Below are 24,515 nucleotides of genomic sequence, written 5' to 3' on the forward strand. Positions count from 1 at the left end.
GGTCGAAAACAGTCCTTAAGATGCATACAAACTGTACAGATTGTCAAACCATTTATCCATCTTGCTCAAGTAAGACGTGAATTATTTTCTAAGTCCCCTTAATTAGGGTACAGTTTTTAAAATTACACAGGCCGAAAACAGTCTTAATGGTCTGTCAATTTCACTAATCGACAATCGCGTCAGACAGCATGTGTAGTTAGTAGTCATAGATGTCTTAGTCTTTATTCGCTCTCTATCATTCATTACGATTATGTACATTAATTACAATCAGATAATAGTCGATAAGGCAGGAGATCCAGCAAGCTCAGTTGAGCATTTTCTAAAAGATCCCCACAATATTATGTCACTATTATTATGTAATTAAATAGTATACATATTTAAACTGATTGAAAGAATTTGATATTTGGTCAACTATAATATTGTTCAATCATGAAAGCAATTTGCAGAAATACTTTCAAGTGTAATTATTTGAGCTCTGTTTGGTCCTTTAATGCGTAATGCATAGACTGGATTTTAATGTTAAATATGATACATTTTAATCCACATTCATTAGTACCGCAAGAGATCCAAGCCCAGGGCCTTAGGGCTGAAGCTGCCTTTAAAGAAGCCATGGAAAAAGGAAGTGTAGAAGTTTACCATGGTCGTATTATGTTACTTGGCCAGGACCGTGCAGGGAAAACAAGCCTGAAGAAATTTCTTCTTGACATTCCTTTTGACCCAGAAGAAGAGAGCACTGTAGGAGTCAATGTTGAACCAACCAAGTTTGAAGTTGAGATTGACCAAGTTAAGAACTGGCAGTGTACAGATCAGAAGAATCTTGATTTGTCTGAATTTCATGAGGACATAGCAAAGATAACTGCCAAACACATGAAAGCATGGGAAGGTAAAAGCCAGGAGACCACTGACAACATGGATTTGCAGCAAGAATTAAATGATCCTTCCAGGCTACACGATGTCATCGTTTTGCCTAAGACTGAGGTACTTACTACAATGATTCTATCCTTTGATAGCTGCACCTAGCCTGTTTATTACTTTGCAAGCTCACTATTTAAATAACCAATAGGCACTAATCTTTCAGTAAATAAACTCAGGTCTCTTAGAATAGTCAAACCTATGTTGGTGCCTTAGTTTAATATCACACCCCTAATGACCACAGAAAAAAGGTGTTGTCTGTTCTCGCAGGAAAACTTGAGTCTTACAGTATCATTCGCTGGTACCTCCTCTTGCACCTGCATCATCGTGTTCAAATTTATGTGGAAAGAACTGGCTAATACTTAGTGGTGGTAATGTAATTCTATTTGACCCTAGAACTTTGCTACTTGATTGAAAACCTGCTGAATAACTTTAACTGGCCGGCATAAAGTCAAATTAATGCTTTAGAAACAGCAAGACATGCACTAATTTGAGCTACCCAAGTACATTGTATATTGATACATTGCATTGATCTCTATGAGCAAATGTGCAATTTTCAGCCATTTTCGGCAGCTAAAATGGCAATTCTCAAACTTTCCTCGATTTCGAAAAAAAACGAAAGCACTTCAGGACCTTTGAATGGTATTTCAAACACAACTCACCATAGAGGTTATTTGGGCAAAATATGGAGAAATCCAAAATTTCACGACTGTCATCTCATAATCGACATTTTAAGGAATTGGCTCTTCAGTAGGTACTGAAAACACTGTTTTCAAAATAAATCCTTTTAAAGTTTACAATCAACTAGCACTTATTTAATAGTAATTTTCAATACATGCATGTATAGAAGTTTCTAGAAAGTTATAACAGCAACTGTCCAATCTTAAAGGCTTATTTTCTCATTTGGCAAAGGATAAAGCACGACATCTCGTAACACCGTGGGTAGCTCTAGAAGATACGGTGTATTTAGAGTTCTGTAGCTACCTCCTTGGGCAACAAGACAGTTACCATTTTATTGAGTTAAAATTTGTTTTTTGTGTCTTATATTTAATTAGCAGTAATCGGTGATTAGGAAATGCATTCCGTTGAGCATAACGGGCCAGGTACCCCAGTAAGGGTTAACATCTATGGTTTGGTAAAGTGAAATGTGTTATCAAAAAAACTGAAATCATCAGCTTCATCAGTACCTTTCAGCTTATAATTCAGAAAATATTTGATAAGGTAGTTTTGTTAAATTGGTGCCTCTTGGAGTTAAAATGAATTTGAGCCAGGCCTACAAAGGGGGATTGATATTAGTTACCAGTACCATTAAGGGATTTCTTTCAAATTTCCATGATGACTGCTGTCAATTTATACTTGAGTTCTCCGTTTAGCGGGCTGGGCAAAAGAAGGTTTGATGAAATCTTTGTAAAAACGAGTATAAGGGAGACAATGAATCATTCTCAAACAATGCAAACCAAAACTCTAACCCTTAATTTCCAGGACAATTTACAGTAGTAGTTTAGAAAAAAAATGCTAGTCACTTTATAGTTTTTGCTTGATGTGTAACACATGAAATCAAAAAGACATGGGAAAATCTTATCGTTGACAAGTCTTCTAACTCAAAGTCACAAATCCTAGAAAAGCATCAAAGGCGAGACGACTATTGACAACAAAACACCAATTTGCTGCTTGATATATACACCAGTAGACACACACACCTCCCTGAGAAATTACTACTTACTTGATAGGAGAGCCCGGGAAATTTCACTTACCATGAGTATCGAAGGAGTAGCTGGAAATTTGGAAATACACAGAAATGCACAGCCCGATTTCTTGATGGTGTGACAGACAAATTTCCATGTGAGTGGTTGTACATTAGAGTAAAGTCAGTATAATGAACACAAGGCCTTAGCCCCTAAAAATATCTTCCGGAATGGCTAAATTTGCTTCCACCTAGAAAATCTCGATCAATTTCGCCTGTATTATGCCACACACCCAGCATGTTCACAGGACACTGACACAAAATGAGGATGTGTTCTCCCTTCGCTTGAACGCAATAAGGATTAAATATCATTTACCCTTCAAATTCTCTTTAGTTATTTTACCATTTTAACACCTTCAAAGGTACATGTAGCTCATACCGTGTGTGTCTATGGTTTTGTCAGACATTGAAATTGAGATTCTAGCTAGAGCTCGTAGTATTTTTATTTTGGTGGTTATGTTAGTTGTGCTGACTTTTTTCCTCCTCCTCATCTTCCTCCTCAGGAAGATGCTAAAGGTCTTGAGCAATCAGGTGCTTCGCCAATCATAGATGAGTCAGCACCAGATTCCAACCAGGGCAACAAGACAGAAGTTGATCCTTCCATCAGTGATGTGCGACAGAAAAACACACCAGCTGATCAAGATTTCCAGTTAAGAATTGATGGAGCTGCTGGTTTAACACTAGATGATGTCATGGGAAAGGTTGAGGAATGTTTAAATGGTCTGGAATTAAATGATGATGTCAAAGCCAAAGAAGTCATTCTATCTGTGTGGGATTTTGCTGGACAAAACCTGTATTACGCTTCACATTCTGTCTTCCTTTCTTTTAGAGCTGTTTATGTTTTGGTGCATAACCTCGCCAAGGATCTGAGTGCTCAAGCGAAACCTTGTGCCAAACAGGGGACTCTTGATATTTGGCTTGAAAACCCAACTAATCAGACAAATTTGGACAATTTGTTGTCCTGGTTAGTTTCTGTACACTGTATTCGACCCACAGCAGATGAAGTTTCCAGAGTCTTGAAGGAAAAAAGTCCACCCTACCTCCGTCCTCCAGTTTTTGTTGTAGGTACACATGCTGATAAACCATTCAAAGACATCAGGGACACAGAAAAGCACATCAAGGAGAGCATTTCAGGAAAGACATACGTGAAGCATGTTGTCAGGCTATTCTTTGCTGTTGATAACACGAGGTCAGCACGTGACTATGGGGTTCAAGCACTGCAGAACAGGATCTTGGAAGTGTTGAAACAGGAACCATACATGGGTGAAAAAGTACCAATCAGGTATGGAGCTGTAAATTAAAATTTTTACTTCAATGGTAGGTGCTTTAGAATAATCTAATGATCAAAAGCAGTGGATTCTGAAATAGATGTCTTGCTCTCTGATGAAAAATAAAAATTTTAGAATTTGCTATACATATCCCATCACTGTCACTGAAATTACAAAGAATTTTAGATTTCTTTTCTTTTTGTGTAGTCTCCGCGACAGAAAACAAACTATTTATTTAATTGAAAGCTTACAAAGGAAAATTCAGGGCAAACTGTTGCAGTACAATTTGCCTTCAAGGGCAAATTCGATCTTATCAAACTTGAACCAAGGAAGCTTGATTTCATCATTCACAAAGAAAATTTAAGGTTTAAAAAGGTTGTGGAAACTACATTTTGTGAATGGAAAGCAATTAATTGTTACATAGGTCTAATGATGAGGTCAGTTTGAATCAGCAGTTTTAGAAAAAAGGACCAGTAGTAGAGTGCAGGCTTTTAGCCAGGTAGGTGTCCAGGCGTCCGGTGGATGGTCACTTTCTATAAAAAATTATTTTATAAATTTTCATATGCTGCCTTATGAATTGCTTATTTGAGCAGGCCCTATGGCACATTTTGGACGGCCACTTTTCAAATTCTGGCTAAAAGCCTGGTAGTCTGTCTTGTGGTCTTTCCAAAAGTTTCAGCGTTTATTTTTTCCTAAACAATCAGTTTATTTGTAGTCTCCGGAACAGCTATTTCATGATTTTTTATAATAAATTCTGATTTATTTATGTCAATGGGCAATATCATTTGAAATTTAAACATAACTGTAGCTCAGTAATTTGAAGACTTTAAAAACTGATGTTCAGGGACAAAATACTGTGGAATGACCCAATACCAATATTATCCCAATATTATATTACCAAGAACTCTTCAAACAAGTTTCTATGTTACTTGAATAATGTTGTCTTTCTCAGGTGGTTCCACTTCGAGAAAGTTATTGAAGCTTTAGTGGCGAAGGAAATCTATCACATGGAGCTCGACCAACTTCTAACAATTACCAAACGATTTTGCCGTATACATGATGAAGTCGAATTGCAAACCATGTTCAATTTCTATCATGATCTTGGTGTGATTGTGAAGCATGGTCAGACTGTAGTTTTGCAGGCACAGTGGCTGATTGATCTCTTCAAGCAACTTATTACAGTGCGACCGTTCGATGAAATGGTAAATAACGATACTCCTCATATGAATAATAAAATCTGTTTTGGGGTTAAGAATTGTGGCAGCCAACCTTTAAATTAAATGTTCAAGATGCTAAGCTGTTAGTCATGTAAAGGACATATAGCCATTAAACTGCATGGCAGAAGAGTTTCTGGATGATTGTCAAAAAAGGTGCTGAAATTTTTATGTCTGCTATATAAGGTCAATGATTTTAGCTGCTCATCAAAACTGATGACTGTGTTTGTGCGTGGACGGTGTGGGTATCTGTCAATCAGGACGGCCAAACAAAACGTATATATCTGGGGTTCTGATTTCGTGATAAGATTATTTAATGGAACCGACTGAGTGAAAGTTACGTACAAATGACGTCTTTCTGTATTTTTTTTTTTTTTTTCAGGTTCCCCTGTACTCAGATTGCTGGGAGGAGCTTGAGGAAAAGGGCATTCTCAGGATGGATCTAGTCGATCATGTTTTTGCAGATTTCATTCAGAAGGGCCTTTCAAAGGAGGATATTTTAAACATGATGGAGCTGTATGGTTTAATTGCTAAATTTTCCTTCTGTCCAACGGATGGCGAACGTAAACAGAAGTACTTTGTACCATCCTTGCTCAGGTCGCCCCCTTCAGGCCTGTATGAGATAAAGCCCTCTAAGTGTGATCCTTGCCCACTGTATCTACACTTCCCTGATGGCTTTGTACCTCATGGGCTCTTTGCTCAACTTGTGTCAAGATGCATAGTTTGGTGTTCTGGGTGCAGCCCCGAAATACCTGAATTGTACCAAAATGGAGCCATGTTCTTCTTCATTAGAAAGCAACACATTTTTGATTTGGTTCTTATTTGCAGAAAGAGCTTTATCAAGATCATAATGACACGAAATCCTCAGGCTTCAGCTCCTTCAACCACATATTCAGCGACAAAGGCTCGTGAAGTTCGTGTCTTTTTCGAAGGCACATTGAAAAAAATGTCAGGAGAGTTATCCTGGCTACGTAACCTGCGGTTTGAACTGTGTGTTGCCTGCACCCACTGCTTAAAAAGTCCTGACCAATGTAGCAGACATAGTTCCGTTCGCTGTGCTGACGATGACTGCCTGCGTGACTGTCTTCTTCCGTTACGTCCGGAAGAACAGCTGAACTGCCGGAAGAACTACGCCAGGGAACAAATCAAAATCTGTGGATTGGAAAAATGGTTGCTGGTCCATGAAATTGAGGTAAAGATCCTTTCAAACTTCGATAAGCAGCAGTTGAATTTTAAAGTGTTATTTCTCCCATTGAATTTGACAGTGACTAGAACTCTTTAGATATCAGTTTCTCCCAGCACCTCACCCAAAAATTCTTTTTTGTTTTTTGTTTGTTTGTTTGTTTGTTTTTTTTTAATGTTAGGACTTCATTAAGGACTAATTTCTACCAGGAGCCCTAATATTTGAAGAATAAAATATCCACGAAATACAGATTCGCACGATATTTTCTGACGGTCGTTGGTACGAAATAAAGAGAGAAATTAGCAACAAAATAGCCGTCCTACTCCGATTTGACCATAATTTTATTCCCTGGACCAACTGATAAATGCATTGTACCAGGATCATGCCAAGGTCAAGGTTACTCATGTCCAACGTCTGATCATAAAACAAAGGATTTATGGTCAAAAAGCTAAGTTGCTATCTTATTGCAACTCAAGCAATTCCATAGAGGGTTCAAAAGAAATTGCTCTCCACGGAATTCAAATCCATAACCTGGAAGAACGATGATTTCGATCGAGAACACAAGGGTACTGTTTTTTTTTTTTTTTCTTTTTTCCAGAGTGAGGAACGAGAGTCGGTTTCTGGGAACCCAGAAGGTAAGGATACTATGATTTCACCTTTACAGTCACTGCTGGCTGGTCAAGTGTTCTTCCAAATAACCAGAAGTGCAGCTCTGTTCGCTGCTATTGTTTTATTATTTTAGCAGCTGTTCTTGTTTTAGGGTTAGGGGCATTGTTTCTGCTGTTTTTTGTATTTTTCCCTTAAAGGCTATTAAGCCATTCATGTGAGATCTTACGAAGGCTTCTACATGATCCCAAATAACGAAGTAGCTGATTCATTTATTTTAATTGCTATTATCACCAGCCAATAATTGCGTGAACGCATTTTGTTGTCACCAGCGTTTCTCACTCCTCGGCAAAGGAGCGAAAGCATGGCACGGGAATTCTCCGTAAATTAAAACCGGACGTTTTGGTGGAACAAACTAAATAAAAAAAACAAAAGTATATGGTAAATAGAACTAAAAACTCAGCATCCAACGAGATAAATCCCCTCCTTCAAAAAGGCGACAGTAACATTAGGACAAACAAATGCAAAAGATCTGCACATTCTTGCCTACCAAAAGACATTGCAATCTAGATTAAGTCACGTGAACAGGCGAGCCCGCAATGGTCATCATTGTAGGATAGCGGAACACAGCCCCAGGCGGTCCTATGGCATTTCGAAGGAAGAAAGTTTAATTTATACGAACCTGGGACATATAATTAGCACAACCAAAAGTTCCATGTGCAGCGGAAGCGCACCAAAGTAACCTTACATTTTGGTGAATAAGAGAGGCGTTCATATACATAATAACCACAGTAAGAAAAGTTATTCATTTTTACTTTATCGACATCCAGTTTTGTAAATGTGGCTGTCATCCTTTTTACAACGTGTTTAATGCTCATGCAATTTTATGTAAATCCATTTAAAAATTTGTCAATTTGTCTTGGATCACAGCTATTCCTTTTCCTATTTTAGGACCTGCTGTGAAACGAAAGATAGCATCGTCAGGTACATGTAGCAGTGCAAAACCTCCTAAAATCACGCGTGAGTATTCAAACTAAACTACTTATTGACATACGCGATTTAGTTTCGGATTCGGCTACTGTCCCTAACAATTGGAGGCTGATGCGTTGAATACTCCTAGTAAGACACGGATTAAACAACTCAAAATTTTAGAAAGAATAAACTATAGGAGAGCCTCACGGCAAGCTAGGCCATTTACTAGGTTCGTATTGGTATTGGTTTCTTGGCGTTTCTTACCCTGGGCCTCTCCGTTCCTTAGTGGCGGTGCAGTCGCTACTCAATGATTGTAAAGCACTTCACGAAGCTGTAATCTAGAATGTAATGTTAGTGCAGAGATAGTTATGGCCATCAACAGGTAAAGTCGATGTCCTCTGCTCTTCTGAAGTCTGGGGTACCCTTGTCACACCGTATCGATCGCCGTGATTTGCCTCTCTCCTTCTAAGAGAAATACAACAACAGCTACAACATTATATAGGGACAAACAAGTGTGGAAGATTTGTTTAATCCCATCGGTTATTATCACTCTCAGACATGACCTGGCAAACTAGAATAGATTATATGAGCACAGGCTAAGCCTTACAAAAGCGGGAACTCAGAAAAACATCGCTGTGGGGAAGATGGCACCAAACGGGAGTCCTGCTGCAGTTTAAACGAAAAGAGGAATAAATAAGAAAACAGCCTAGTTACTTCGTACGAACATTACATGTAGGTTATTTGCACACCGAACACGGAAGAACCCAAAAATCGCCTTGAATTCCAGCGAACAAGAGGGTGTTCGTATACATTATAGCCACAATGAGAACAGTAATTCATTTTACTTAATCAACATTTAGTTTGGTAAGTTTGGTTGTGTTCTTTTCATAGCTTGTTTATTGCTTCCCTTAATTTTCTGTAAAAGTCATGTACAAATTTCTCAATTTTCTTTAGATCACAGCTATTTCCGTTTTCTATTTTAGGATCTGAAGTGAAGCAAAGGAGAAAATCACCAAGTAACAGTTTAAAACGTCCGCAACCCACATCTGACAGATCTGATGAAAATTTTGCGGGTAATATTTTTAATAAGAAGAATCCAAACGATAGGGCCACACTTTCTCACAATGTATATCCTCGCCAATAGCATTGTCGCATTGGTATAAGCACATCCGTTTCTCAGAAAGCCACAGAAAAATGAAGTCTCAAAATCTGTATAGAAATGTACTGTTTGTTAGCACTTTTATCACTCCGCAATTTTGCAGTTTTTGATGGCTTTCAAAACGCGAACTATTCCACCGTTTACCACGTTTTACTCGTAAGATCTTTAAACTGTTGGAGTCAATTCTTATGTGGCGTAATAGCATCTCGTATTTAATTTCATTTCACTTATATGTTGATTCTTTAGTGTTTAGAGGATGAAGCATAAGGCCCGCTTTCTTTATTCCAAGTCTGACTTGCATTACAGTTGATGTTCGACTCAAGAAACGGCCAAACTATTTGACAAATACTGACTCTTTCTTCACGATATGGTGACATTGTATCTTTCTCATTTCGCTATCTAGCTTGAAATTTACCATTTTTTCTAGGTCACAGCTCCATGACTGTATTCCTTTTCTATTTTAGGACCTGCTATGAAGCAAAAGAGAGAATCGCCAGGTAGCAGTGCAAATTACCCTAAACTAACGCGTGAGTATCTAAACTAAACGGCTAAATTCTACTACGCATTTATTTTGAGGAGCAACTTTAGGCCAGTCTTTTATTGGAAGCGCAGTGGCCACATGGTTAGTGCGCTTGTCTCCGGATCGAGCGGGCCGGGTTTGAGAACGTAAAACAGTCGTTTTACCTTTTACCTTAGTTCACGTAACTCGGGGGTGACAGCGACAAAATAGGCGTTTTGCAAAAGACGGTCACATGGTACAAAATCCGCTGTGCAGTAGGGCAAGCTACGCGCTAGGACAAAAAAAGACAAAAAAATTACGTATAATGTCATCGTTTTTGCAAAAGACCAAAGAGAATTCGTGTCAACAGGTTTTCGGTCATACATACATACATACATACATACATACATACATACATACATACATACATACATACATACATACATACATACATACATACATACATACATACATACATACATACATACATACATACATACATACATACATACATATACCTTGTAAAAACTGACTGACTGACTGACTGACAGACAGACAGACAGACAGATAGACAGACAGACAGACAGACTGACTGACGGACTGACTGACTGACTTTGGTAAAGCAGGTCAGCCGTGGAATAGATTAAGCTGATGTGGGCCAGCTGTGGCTAAATGTAACTAGAAAAGGAATACGAAGAAATCTGATAGCTTTCTTTCTTGCAATAAGAAATTACGCTCCAAACAGCTTTGCTTTGAGAATTGGTCTTCCTTCGAAGCTTTAGTTTCCTTCCGGATCAAGTTACCATTGCACGTTTCAATCACGGACAATTATAATCCCTGCTATTTAAGAGATCACTGTTGCGAGTGAAAAAAAATCCCAGTCATTTCACGTGTCCCAGTTCACAGGCCAAGAAATATCAAATCACGCTTCACAAACTGATATCTTTAATATTCCTCAGACTAGGTTTACACTAGGGGAGGTTCTTCCGGATTCGTGAATGTTTCCGGATGAGAGTAGAGTATAGAGTATTCGGATTCGTAGGCGTTAACACGAAAAGGATATTTGGATTCCTAACCTTTTCTACTCGAAGATAACTCTGGGAACATTCAATATAAAATAGGCAGCTTAAACAATGACGACGTGACGACGGCGACACCGAAGACGACGCCTAGGAAAAATGAATTTCATATTTCACCAGCGAAATTCGCAACTATCTAGAACTGTTCAGTACGCCAATGGCTCTAAAAACGTATTCAGGCGAAATGTGCAATGACAGCATTCAATTACAAATGGAAATACGAAAAATTAGCCGTCATTGTTCGCGTTCCTCAGACTACGCAGAACTCGGTCATTTCACGTTCTCGTTTTGCAAAGGACGGGAAAGAAATATAAACAACGAGAATTGTATTCAGCGAGTTGTAGGCTCAGACTCCAAATATACGAGAAGCTTGACTCAAAACTCCACAAACATCGGCAAGGCTGGCCTAAAGTCTTAAACACGGCAAGAAAATACAACAAAGATGAAAATCTGCAAAATTACGACAGCGAATTTGAAATGTACGCGCAAGCACATTCTGAGCCACGATTGGCTAATTGAAATTACCTGAAGTTACGCGCGCGGAAAACAAACTCGCACTAAGGCGAGAAGGGTGAGTTCAGAGTTCGTAAAGTTCAAAACATCTCCCCCCCCCCCCCCCCCCTCAATCAGTGTTCATCATAGTCGTTCAGTTCGTCCAGACACTGATCGACTTGACGTCTCCTCATTTCTCCTTCAATGGCGGCTTGCCTCCTCTGTCTCTGTGGAGTGCAGGCAATTGGTCTAGGAGGCTCTTCTCCATCTGCAACACTAGTTTCGCGAACTTTTAACGGAAACAGTTTCTGCAGAGGTCTCCTAAGACACGTTCGCTTGCCATTGCTTGAGGCAACTTCTACCGTGGCTTCTCTTATGAGACCATCGTTTCCTGGATACACATCTAGAACCTTTCCAAGCTTCCACATTCCTCGGTTAGACTTTCCTTCTTCCATCACAGTGACAATGTCACTTGTCTCAATTGATGGTGAGCTGCTGGCAGCTCCCTTCTCTAATTCTCTGTGGTGTTCTTGCAGTTCTACCACGTACTTTCGTTTCCATCAGCTCCAAAAGTGGGACAGCAATGACGTTACATAGCGCTGTCTCCTAAAGAGAATTTCAACATCACTTGACTCTTCTTCGGCCACTATAGATTCATCAGGAATGGACAGTAATCTTCTTCCCGTCAACAAATGAGAGGGGGTGAGAGGTTCCACTCTATCCTCTGAAGACACGTATGTAAGTGGTCTGGAATTCAACACACATCCAATTTCTACGACGACATTCAAGAGCTCTTCATACGTCAACTTGGCGTTCTTTAAGATCTTCTTCAGACAGCGTTTAACACATCGAACCATGCGCTCAAAAAAACCACCCCACCAAGGGGCTCGTTCTAAATTAAATTTTTACTTCACCTTGTGATTTAGAAGAAAACTCTGCACTTCCGGCAGCTCAAAAATGGATGACAAGAATCTTGCAGCAGCCTTAAATGTCGTGGCAATTTCCGACACAACCAATCTTGGTATTCCTCGTCTGCAAATGAAACTTTTGAAATTTCTATTGAATGTTTCTGCACTTAGGTCCAGTACAACGTCAAGGTAGACAGCTCTACTACTTCCACAAGTGTATAGGGCGATGTAAACCTTCTCTATGTTACCCTTCTCCTTCGCACTGTGCTTCACACTGAAATAATGGTCCAGCAAAATCTATTCCAGTATTAGTAAAAGCAGGACTTTCTTCTGCACGGAATTGAGGTAATGGCGCAGTTGGTGGGATGGCGTAATGTTGCCCTTCGATCCTCTTGCAAATCATGCATCTTGAAAGCACTTTCCGAACAACTTGTCTCCCTTTTACAATCCAAAACCGGAACCTTGGTTCCGCAGAGTCTCTCTTGAACCATTATGAAGAACTCGCTTATGGCAATCATCAATTATCCGTGCTGTCAGGCAATGATTGGCGGGCAGAAGAATGGGTAGCCTGCAGAGCAGGCGAGATTTTTTCGAGCGAGCGCTCACATCGTAAAAAGTTTAGCCGCCATCTTGAATTTTTCATGCAGTGGAAGACTGGGGAGAGAAAGAAAGTTTTACCAAGGGGGTGAATGATAGGCAAGAGAAAGGATAGGGGAGGGGTGGAGCGAAGAAAATCTCGCCTGCCCGAGGTATTGTTCTTTTAGGAAACTCCGTTCGCCCACGAACGGAGTTTCTGATTGGTGCGGCTTGACCCTGCCTGTCAATTGTCTGTCAGTTAGTTTCGTTTCGTTCGTGCGGGTAAGAAACATGGCAAACTCTGTCGAAAGTGATGTTGTTAGTTTCGATTCCGCTCGCGAGGAATCTCTCAAGCGTTTATGTGAACTTGGAATGTCTCGCGAATTATGAACGGAGCAAAAAGACGCAATTTCCACACTGGTATCCGGAAAAGATCTGTTGGCAGTGCTACCCACTGGCTTTGGGAAAAGCTTAATATTTACGTAAAATGGGGTTGACTAGCCTACACGACTTCTACGGTTCGTGACATTTGCACATTTGCCGTTCTCTGTTCGGTCACTCGACCTTTCTTGTCGCTTCACTCGTGTTCATGAAGGGCACTTCATGTTGTGTAATAAGGAGGAATTTTAAGCGGAGTTGAGCCGTTAGATCGTGCTATGGCAAATTTTTATAAGTCAAAGGTCTGCATGGTTGGCGCTGTTATCTGCATGTCGACTCGTTGAGTTTGACACCTCTGTAATTTGCCATGTGTTTATGCATTGTTTAGGCTCATTTCTATTGCAAGATATGCTTTTAAGTCTCCACGAATTTGCTTTTGAGGGACAAAATATGAAATTTACCGTGAACATGTTGCTTACTTGCATTCTATATTGTGACACAGGGCCCGGCTGTAACTAGAACTGTTTACAAGCACAGTAGGTAGATCCTTATCACGGATATCATATTTGTTCTCGTACGATTTCCTTCGGAGACGCTGTAGCTTTACTTTGAGAAAGCTATACGTTTGTCTAGAGACATTCTTATGTTTCTTGCAGCTATCGGATCGAGCTTATGTTTCTCTTGCTCGATGTATAGGTTTATTCCTCCTTTGGTTGTTCTGGCACCACATGATTCAAGTGTAGCTGTTTACGCGCAAGTTCCGTTAACTGTTTTGCCTGTTTTATATGCCATTGTTCGGCTTAGTTCAGGCAAGACCATGGTTTCGATCCTCCATGTGGATCTCATCAGTTGCCGGTATTTCTAAAATACTCTGTACGTCTGAAGTCGCTAGCGCAACAAGTACCTCTGTGAGAATGCAAGACATCCTGCGGCTTGGCACAAACTTCTCTTGGTGTGTACCCTTGCGAGACTTCCGGTGTCGAGAAAACCTCATTTTGATTGGTTACCCGCTCATTTCCGGAAATGCAGTGAAGCGCAACTAATCAGGAGGTGTTTCGCATTTTAACGGGCTTTTCGGGCAGGCGTCTTCTCATTTTTCCCCTCCCCCATCCCCCACCGTCTAACATGGCGGTCTAAAAAGGTGGTCGCAAGGTTGTAACGCTAACTCGCCCCAATAAGACGCCTGCACTGCAGGCTAAAGAATGGGATACTTAGCGTTAAATGGAATAGTTCCATTTTGTAATCTGCCTTTGCATCTGAGCAAACCATTGTCATCGGTGTACAGTCCCAACTGTTTCTTCAGGCTCTCGAATCGAGGGAATTCTACCACTGCTTGTTGCATCTCATGCAACCACAGAATTTCTGCAGCCTTCATATTCATCTGTACTCAGCGGTCCAGCTGCTGCCATGCCATTTCTCCGCGACTTCAAATTATGCAGGAATCTTAACACAAATGCTGTAACTCGGAACAATCTCTTAATGCCACTATATCTCTGTTGGTGGAACACGCTTAATAAGGCTGGCATTCGAGCGTTAACAACCAGCCCAGTACAATGCTTCGGTCTGTCGCTGACACGCATTTCATTCAAGTAGACACTCGAGGGTTCAGTGGTATTCGCAAATTCAGGCCACATCTCTTTTCCCTTAACCAGTCAAGGAGGACCATGCCCCAGGGTTCAGACTGTTTCAATGCGTCGGCTTTCATTCCTCTAGAAGGCAAGTCGGCTGGATTTGCAATCCCAAGGCAGTTATTCCATGATTCAGGCGGCACATTTTGACGGATTTCTCTGACTCTGTTCTCCACGAACTGTTTGTACTCTCTACCAACTCCTTTTATCCAATGCAGTGTTGTCATAGAGTCGGTCCAGCAATAGACTTCATCAACTTTGATCACTGGGAGAAGTGCAACACGGACACGGTCAACCAATCTTGACTAAATCAAGGCAGCTAGAAGCTCAAGTCTTGGATTTGTTTGCTTGGCCAGAGGTGCAACCCTTGTCTTGCTCATGACGAGTCGTGTGTAAGCACCCTTGCTCGTTTCAATTCTCAGATACACGACGGCAGCATACGCCACTTCTGAACTGTCTCCAAATCCATGAATCTGAAAAGAGACCACGTTTTCTTCTGAATTTGGCATGTAGCATCTTTCAAATGGAATGCACTGGACTTTCAGCAAATCAGATAGCCAACTTGAGTACCCGAGGGCTAGGTCTTCATTGAGAGGTTCGTCCCAGCTAATCTTCAACTTGCACAAATCTGGAAACAGAGCCTTAACTGTAATGAATAGTGGAGAAATCAAACCAAGAGGATCGTACAGTTTGGCAACAACCTTGAGAACGGAGCGCTTGTTTAACGGTAGTTCCTTTGCAAATTGCACAAGCCAGTAAAAATAGAACATGAAGATGTCCTTCGCACTGTCCCAATTTAGACCCAGAATCTTCCTCTCGCATGAAATGGTGGAATTGTTTACTCCAAGCTGAGTTTTTGTGTACGTTTTATCTTCTTCAGATACCATAGAAGCCTCCATGATAGGCACTCCTTCTTCTTGGTCAATCAACTGCATCAGGCTCTCGGAGTTTGAAATCCATTTTCTCAGATTAAAACCTCCTTCCTTCATTGTAGACTTGGCCTTTGTGTAGAGCTGTAAAGCTACAGGAACACTGTCTTTCCCCCCATTGAAGTCATCTACGTAGAGCGAACTCAGAAAATCGTTTACAAACTGCGGTTCCTCGGTTTCATAATTAGACACATGGTGTCTAACTGTCCCGTTCAGCAGAAAGAGGGAACTGGTGACTCCAAACACAACACGGTTGAAACGTTTTACAACAATGTTAGGATCTTCGCTAGTGGGATCATTTATCCACAGAAATCGTAAAACGTCTCGTTCAGCTTTCGCGACTTGAACCATCAGAAAGACCTTTTCGATGTTGGCGACCAAGGCAACTTGGTGGTACCTGAATCGCATCAAGACGTCAGGTATTTCAAATGTTAGTGAAGGACCTGCCTGCAGACAGTCGTTCAACGATGGACCAGTAGACTTTGCAGATGCATCATAGACTATTCTTACTTTGGTTGTCTGCTTGTCCTCACGTACAACTGGATGATGTGCCAAGTAATGAAGGCGACCAACCTGGACTGGCGCGCTGGGATCAACATCAGAGGTTATTTCTTGCGACGATTGCTCGTCAATAATGCGACTGTACTCCGCGAATAGTTCAGGGTTTCCTCTCAGACGTTTTAGAACAGAGGCCAGGCGTGAGTCTGCTAATGCATAGTTGTGCGGAAACAGTGCGCGTCGTTCCTTCCAAGGTAGAGAGACTTCACAACGACCATCGCACTAGCGAATGGTGTCCAAAAACTTGTCGTGTACTGTCCCCTCGTTTGGTGACACACCAATACTTTCTAACTCCCAGAACTTCGTTACCTTGTTCTACTAGAGGGTCTCCATCTTTTCGACTGATATTTAAGTCATCACAGCTAGAGGTGTTAAGCCTCAGGGTGTGGCATGTCACCAGATTAACATCAGAACCCGAACCAGGTGCGTGGGGCGTGGGTTTCAGACAACACCCATCCAAGACTCGTTTTCATCGCCACGGGTCCTGATTCCCCCCGTTTCATGTCTCCAGTAAAGAAAGACCAGGAGAAATCGTTTCCAATCAATAGATCTACTTCTAAACCATAGTCTTCGGTTGGGTAATCTGCGAGCTCCAGGTCAGCCAAATGAGTGAAAGACTGTTGTGCAAATTGTACAGCTTGATCCTTCAGCGGACTGCAAATGCGAGGGACTGCAAGGCAGTCATCTAAACCTTTGAGCTTTCACTCAGTCTACTGACACAGAACTCGACGACGTCACATTCCTGTAATTGTTCATTCTCTTGACCAAACGTCTTGATAAGTAGCTTCTATTTTCTCTTGGGGAGTAAATTTAGTTTTGCCTTTGCGCGTTCTGATATGTAACTTCTCTGGCTGCCACTGTCGAATGAGATGCGCATATTCACCACAGGATGTAATTGATGAACTCTCGAGACTTGAGTAGTGGCCGTTTGTAACAGGATTGATGTGTTCGAGTCCACATAAACGGTTGTAGAGGACTTGTTCTCATTAAATCTGCGTTCTCCTCCGTCAGACGCCACCACACTGCTTCCTCGAGATTGGATTTCTGAGGTACCACTGCCACGGTTGGCATTTTCACAGATTGACATATGATGTTTTCCTGAGCAAATACGACACACTTTGTTCGGTGAGCAATTTTTCGCCGTGGTTGCGCCGTAGACAAACAAAGCAACAACCCTGTTGTTTTAATAGATTTGTTCTTGCACTGATATCGGTAACTGTACCACAACTTGCGCTTGGGTGACTCTGTTTACAGAATGTGTAGCTGACAGGTTGTTCAGACTGATTAGTTAGCGTTGCGCCGGTCGGGACATCTTTACCCTTATTCGTTTAACTTGAGAGTGGTCTCTTGGGAGTGAAAGAATCAGAGGGGTTTGTTCCAATAGGTTCGCAGCGTTCCCTTGCTTCGATTTCAGAGTCAAAGGCCTTTAACAGAACATCTAAGTCCCATTCGGGTCGATCTATAGCTCTCCAGATTATTAGACGCATGCTTGAGGGTAGTTTTTCCATACGAATGGGAACCAAGAGTTCCCCATACGACTCACATTGTATCCCAAGGGCTTGGAGGGCTCGAACGTGGGCCTTGATTCGATCATAAAGGAAGCGCAGGCGTTTTAAGTCATTGTCAACTGTTACTGCTGCTACCTTCACTAGACCCTCCATATGAGCATTAATGATTATCTGGGGCTGCCCAAAACGTTTCTTTAAAATGTCTTTGGCTGCTCCATAGTTTTCTGCTGTCAGCGGTAGCCCTCGAATAGCTCCTGCGGGAGATCCTTCCAGTAAATTTCTCAAGTAATTAAATTTATCAACATCTGACAAACCAGGATTGTCATCGACAGCACTTCTGAATGAATCCCAGAATGGAGTGAAAGAAATAGGATCACCATGGAATTCTTAAGAATAATCTTGGGCAGTTTTGCCTTCCCGGCTCCTAGGCCTTCGGTAAACCAGTTAGAGTTAGAGTTAGAAGGATAATGAGAAATTGACTTATCTGTGTGTCCAGAGTTTTCCACTTCTACTGCGTTTAGAACCTCGTCAATTTGCACTATCATCTGATGAATAGATTCTCTGAAGATTCCAGTTTCGCTGATTTCGTCTTCGATATGTTCTTCCGTAATTAAGGTCAGAATTTCGTCGTCTAAGGCACCAAGAATGTCCAGTTTTTCGGTTAGAGCAATCCGATACGTTTTGACTTGATTTGCCGCAGAGAGTTCAAAGTCATCGAGTAAGGCTTGCACCTTTTCCAGAGTTGTTGTCACGTAGCCTTTATGACCACGGATTTTCTTCTTCTTTTTCAGCTCTTCGTCAGCCATGTTTTCCTATCCTTTGAGTCGTCGAAGATAAACTCTTTAGATCAGTCGCATCCCGGGTCTCGGCACCATGTTGAGAATTGTATTCAGTGAGTTGTAGGCTCAGGCTCCAAATATACGAACTATTTAACTAGTAGTAATCAGAGATTATGAGAGTGCGTTCGACGCTCTCACTTTAATATATAAATACCGTAAATAAATGATTTCACTAGCTGACTTTCAACCTTTGTCTATCGCTGAAATCAAATTTTTTCAACAGCAACCGAGGTTTACAGTCAGACACATGTATGCATAGTGTCAAAGTCCATGCTAGTGAAGAGGTCACGATTTGTTGATACGTTGCGTGACGCCGGCAGTTTCTGTAGACTCTCAAGTTTCATAGGATATTTAAATCACGAACATTATTCTAAACTAGCATTTGCAATCGCTTGCTCGGTTCGCGAGGTCGTTTATCGTAAACAAACTCCGTGCGACTAATTCGAGTCTTTATCCGTTCGTAAGGGAACTTGTTCCTGTTTTTGGCTTTCCCCCTCAGCTTTATATATATGATTATGTATGTATTTCTGTTGAGAAAATGATTAAAGTAAATAAAGTAAAGTAAAGAAATTTTTTTGTTTGGAATCGGTGGAAAAGTACTCTAAAGGCAAGATCCATAAGACTACTTTATTCATCAGCGGAAATACTGAGCTATCTGTCGCGACTGGAACTAATCAACAAATGCAATCAAAATGTAGCTGTTCCACGGTTATCATCCCAAAGCCAAGTCGAGTTAGTGAACAAGGACAATTCCCTCAGATTTCGATAAATGCTACCGTCGAAGCATTAAAAATTCGCCAAAATCTAACGCTGAGAGCACATAGTAGCGGAGCGTACGGCGACTGAATGGAAAGAAGTCAAAGAAAGATCCATCGGAAAGACGAGCTCTCATGGCCTGCTCAGATACTCACATGTTCGCCACATGTATCACATGTCTTAGCATTAAACGGTACCAGTTTACTGGCCGTGACATGCCCCTGCAAAAATCAAGCGGGGTGGCCATTTTGGTGTCCTTACAGGAATGTGGGTTTTTCGGCCTAGAACCGTGCACAGGGAAACCAACTCTGGAAAGCCACAGGTCAAAATTAGGTTTGCGTTCCACTTCGTCGAACGCAATGAACCAGCCACGTAATCCGGAACATACAATAAACAGCGAATCACAATGGCTAAAAATGGTGAAGAAGCTTGACTCAAAACTCCAAAAACAGCGGCAAGGCTGGCCTAAAGTCTTAAACACGGCAAGAAAATACAACAAAGATGAATTTCTGCAAAATTACGACAGCGAAGTTCAAATGTACGCGCGAGCACATTCTGAGCCACAATTGGCTAATTACAATCACCTGAAGTTACGCGCGCGGACAAAAACTCGTACTAAGGCGAGAGGGGTGAGTTCAGAGTTCGTAAAGTTCAAAACAGCTATTGTTTTGCTCATTAAACCTTTTGTTTGGTGGCGTTCGCGTTGCTTGAAGGACGTCAACATTGATTGCATCAGTAGTTTTAGTTTCTGAGGAATGCGGCATTACCCATTATAAAAGTGATTGCCTGGACCTGTGAAAAAAATGAGGCAACCTGTGACCGACCGACCGACATCATTAGCCATTAATATGACTACGACTCTGACAACTAGGCCCGCCATTTTGGTTCCGCCGCAAACTCAAAATATTGGTCCGCATTGCGTGCTTGTGGGTTTATGCGTAGTTTTATTCCATTTGGTTGGAGTTTGTTTTTGAAAGTCAGTATCTGGGAGTTGAATTGCTATAAGTGAGAAGACATCACTGGAAATGTAAAGGTGTTATTTTGAAACTGGAGACATTGTACTCGTGATAGAAAACTTGTGGTCCCTTAGTCGCTTCCTGGAAGTAAAACCAATAAGCGAGACGGGCTTGTGAGGAAAGTCACGCTGAAAACCAAGTCCGCGGTCCTGGACCGTCCCATCGACAAGATCGTTCTTCTAGAGGCTCCTAGACTCCATGAGAGCAGCTAAACACTGTTGAGCTTAATGTCCTCAGTAGACTACGGTCAGTGTCTCTTTTGCTCGGAAATCCGTGCGGAAGAACGCAATGAAGAAACAAAAAAAAAAAAAAGGGACTGCGAGTGTGACATGCGAGGGCGAGCGGCGAAGCCTCAAGCCGCGAGTAGCGCGGGCGGCCGGCGGCTTCACATATCACGCTTGCACGCTCACGACCCACCGTTCGCGTGTGTTGCGTTCTTCCCCACGGATTTTCTAGCGAAAGAGAGACTGCTCGTAGTCTATGTCCTCAAACAAGAAGTTTGCTTGTAACGTCGAGAACAGTCGTTTCTTTATTAACTTTATTATGATGAACCATTTCGAATGGATTTAGTGACAATATATTACTCAAATTTTACCGTTTGAATCACTCAACTTAGTTTAAATGCTTTCAGTTCGCATTTAGGGGCCGGTATGTAGGATTCATACGTACGTGACATTTTCCTTACGTGTGTTACACTTGCCTTAAAATTTAACTCGTCGATCGTAATGTGATTCGTTGCATAAGATTTTTGTTCAATACGTATTATATCATGCAGCAATCGTGTCAATTGCCTCGCGTTTCTGTTTAGTGCATCAATTACTTCAGTCCAGCACTTCGCATCAATAGGAGGAAATATCTGAAAGTTGTTTATCTTTATCCTTTTTTACTCTGCTTGTTACATTCTTTACCTTTTCTTAGAATTATTCTAACCTATTGCTTTTTAGAGGTTATAGAGGTTAGCGGATTGGCTTTGTCGTTTACACACAAGTGGACGAATCTGAAATAAAAACTCGCCGGTATGGTCATGTCTCCGGAAATTTTGAATCCGAAATTTAGGCGGGAACTTTGAATCCGAAAACGTTTGAATCCAGAGAGTTTTCTTCCGTATCCGGATATTTTTTAGCCTGCGATCTTTCGAGTTTTCGGTAGAACTAAAATGGCGGATCTAGTAGTCACAGTCGTAGTCACATTGATGGCCACTGATGGTGGTCGCTGGCTGCCTCATTCTGTTACAGGTTCGGCGACCTCTTTTATAATGGGTAATGCTATATCGACGCAAACAATGTTGACGTCCTCCAATTTATCGGAGATGACGATGGCACGGATCGAAAACCTCGACGGTTCTGGATAAGACCGGGACAAATGCCTGCTGGGATAACATGATGGGCAACAATAGCGTAGTCAGCGAGTGGAAAGAAAACTCCAGACTGTCTCAACCTACCCCTTGCCTTTTTTTGACGCCATTTTGTTTCTCATTGTTGAGGCAGCAAACAGTTTGTTAACCATCTCATCAAGAATGTTTCCGGAGTTGTCGTTTGTGTAAAACGGCTAGGAATCCGAGTATCGTTTCAGTGTAAACGCCTAAGAATCCAAATACTCTAAAATTAATGAATTATTCACAAATCCGGAAAAATAATGACCGTTTTTATGCTAGAGAATTTTAAGTTGTCTAGACACCTTTGACGTCTAAGGCATTAAAGGCGTCTGGTATAAACGAGACGCATTTAAGAACACGGCCTGACAGAAAAAAAAAAAAAACTTTTATAAAAAAGACCGGGTTCTATACTCGGAGGACACTGGAAACAAGCAACTTTTAGTGCGCCAATGTACGAACAAATCTACTAGTTGATAACATGGCAGGCAGTTAAGGGCGTCAGGTTTTTATACTAGACAGGTTTAACATCTCAAAAGTTAAAGGCGACTGATAAGAGCATCGTTCAGAAGCTCTTAAGAGAAGACGTTAAAATAGACAGACGTTAAAAGCGGCTTCCTTATTTTCCGTTTTTATTCTAGGCGTTAAAGTCATCCCGAGACAGCTTTGACGTCCGAGACGACATTAACGTCCCTAGCATAAAAACGGCCAATTTCCTCCTGTGTAAACCCAGTCTTATATTTTGTTTTTTCGGATCCAGTTAAAGAAGGCTCACCGGAAAACGATGACCTTGAAAGATTGGCAAACCAAATTACCAAAGAATGGAAGAAGCTTGGGCGACGATTGTTGGAAAGCGATGAGGCATTGCTAGATGCAATTGATAAGGAGAATGACGAATGTTCTGAAAAGGCTTACAAAATGTTGTTAAAATGGAAAAGAGCTAACGGTTCAGGTGCAACGTTTCAAGTCTTACACGACGCCTTGTGTCATGATATAGTAAATTGTCAAGATTTAGCAGAAGAATTCTGTTTAGTGGCCCATGACTAACAAGTCCAACTCACACAGATTATTTCTCTTTTATTCAAATTCCTTGAAAATTGCCTTATTCAATTGAGTAACGCAGAAAACTCAATAGAAGTTAGAAAAAGCTTATACTTATAGCTAGCTCGTCACTGATGAGTTGTTATATAACTTTGTTGAGGAGAGTTACCATTTGCGATTGCAGAGTGGTCCCGTAGTACAGTTTTCATAGCCTTCAGGTGTCGGTACCTAGAGTGGTATACATCAAAGGGATAAATTTGTTATTATTAATATAAATTTTTAATCGTGACTTGTTATTTAAGACTGCAAGTAGAGTGGACCTGTAGTACAGTTTTTATAGCCTTAAGGTGTCGGCACCCAGAGTGGTGCACATCAAAGGCATTAAATGCTTATTATAATATAAGTTTTCAATCTTGACTTGTTATTCAAGACTACAAGTAGAGTGGTCCTGTAGTACAGTTTTCATAGCCTTAAGGTGTCGGCACCCACAGCGGAGCACATCAAAGGCGTGAAATGTTTGTTATGATATAAGTTAATCTTGACTTGTTATTCAAGCCTACAAGTAGAGTGGTCCTGTAGTACAGTTTTCATAGCCTTTAGGTGTCGGCACCCAGAGTGGAGCACATCAAAGGGGTGAAATGTTTGTTGTAATATAAGTTTTCAATCTTGACTTGTTATTCAAGCCTACAAGTAGAGTAGTCCTGTAGTACAGTTTTCATATATCCTTAAGGTGTCGACACCCAGAGTGGTGCACACCAAAGGCCTGAAATGGTTATTATAATATAAGTTTTTAATCTTGAATTGTTATTCAAGACTACCAGTAGAGTGATCCAGTCGTGTAGTTTTCATAGCCTTAAGGTGTCGGCACCCAGAGTGGTGCACAACAAAGGCATTAAATGTTTATTATAATATAAGTTTTCAATCTTGACTTGTTATTCAAGACTACGAGTGGTCCAGTAGTACAGTTTTCGTAGCCTTAAGGTGTCGGTACCCAGAGTGGAGCACATCAAAAACGTGAAACGTTCATTATGATATAAGTTTTCAATCTTGACTTGTTATTTAAGACTACGAGTAGAGTGGTCCTGTTGTACAGTTTTCCACAGCCTAAGGTGTCAGCATCCAGAGCTATACACATCAAAGGCATGAAATGTTTATTATAATATAAGTTGACAAGCTTGACTTGTTATTTTTAAAAAGACTACAAGTAGATGTATTTAAGTTATCCTCAGTTTGGTACAGCTTGCTTATCAAGCAACGTTATATCCATGTTGATTGTGTGTTTTAAATATATTTTATGAGACTACATGATTGTAGTTTTTGTTTTTATCGTGAACACGAACTTACAAGCGATTGCTTTAGCCACCATCGTGTATAAATAAAGGTTTCAACTTATTTCTACATTGAGTAAAGATATTGTTTCTCGACTCTGTAGTAGAGATAATCAGAAACAAGATACCAAAGCAGAGTGATTGTTTTGCGCGATCACAAGCTTTCGACGCTGTGACAGCGTCATTTCTCAAGTGAATGTGGAAGGAATCTATTTGTCACGTGAGCTTGGGTGAACCAAGTCACGTCACAAAACATTCCGGCCCTAAACGGGATGCTTTGGCACGTGACTTGGTTCACCCAATCTCACGTGACAAATAGATTCCCGCCATTTTCACTTAGGAACGACGCTGTGACAGCGTCCAAAGCTTGTGATCGCTAAAACATTGACTCCGCTTCGGCATCTTGTTTGTTACTTCTAGATTGTTCAATAACTGATTGTTTGATTGACAAACAGATTGGAGTGAGTCTCAAACTGTGCTTAATATTGCCGCATGGAACTACAGCTACTCCAGGTTACATCATTCCTAAATTGAGGGCATGCATAAAATC

The 24,515-nt window shown here is 41.0% G+C and overlaps 1 protein-coding gene and 2 pseudogenes across 4 annotated transcripts in view; 1 reads left to right on the forward strand and 2 right to left on the reverse strand.

Moving 5' to 3' along the window:
- The window catches only part of LOC110043863 (uncharacterized), a 26,950-nt gene extending 2,915 nt beyond the window's left edge, over positions 1-24,035 (forward strand). The window contains exons 2-10 of one of the 4 annotated variants that reach the window (XM_089299046.1): positions 554-978; positions 3,160-3,938; positions 4,877-5,126; positions 5,521-6,330; positions 6,920-6,956; positions 7,879-7,947; positions 8,883-8,972; positions 9,523-9,585; positions 22,351-24,035. In XM_089299046.1, the coding sequence (XP_089155172.1) occupies positions 554-978; positions 3,160-3,938; positions 4,877-5,126; positions 5,521-6,330; positions 6,920-6,956; positions 7,879-7,947; positions 8,883-8,972; positions 9,523-9,585; positions 22,351-22,643 (2,816 nt within the window). In that variant the 3' untranslated portion in view covers positions 22,644-24,035. The remainder of the gene's footprint in view (positions 1-553; positions 979-3,159; positions 3,939-4,876; positions 5,127-5,520; positions 6,331-6,919; positions 6,957-7,878; positions 7,948-8,882; positions 8,973-9,522; positions 9,586-22,350) is intronic. The other 3 variants (XM_089299047.1, XM_089299048.1, XM_089299049.1) reach the window with 3 other exon arrangements.
- On the reverse strand, positions 14,924-17,192 carry LOC149105047 (uncharacterized; annotated as a pseudogene).
- Positions 17,499-18,452, reverse strand: LOC149105048 (uncharacterized; annotated as a pseudogene).
- Positions 24,036-24,515: the final 480 nt, after the last annotated feature.

Source organism: Orbicella faveolata, unplaced genomic scaffold, assembly GCF_042242905.1.
Source record: "Orbicella faveolata isolate gen_17 unplaced genomic scaffold, um_ofav_v1 contig_34, whole genome shotgun sequence".
Taxonomy (NCBI): Eukaryota; Metazoa; Cnidaria; class Anthozoa; order Scleractinia; family Merulinidae; genus Orbicella; species Orbicella faveolata.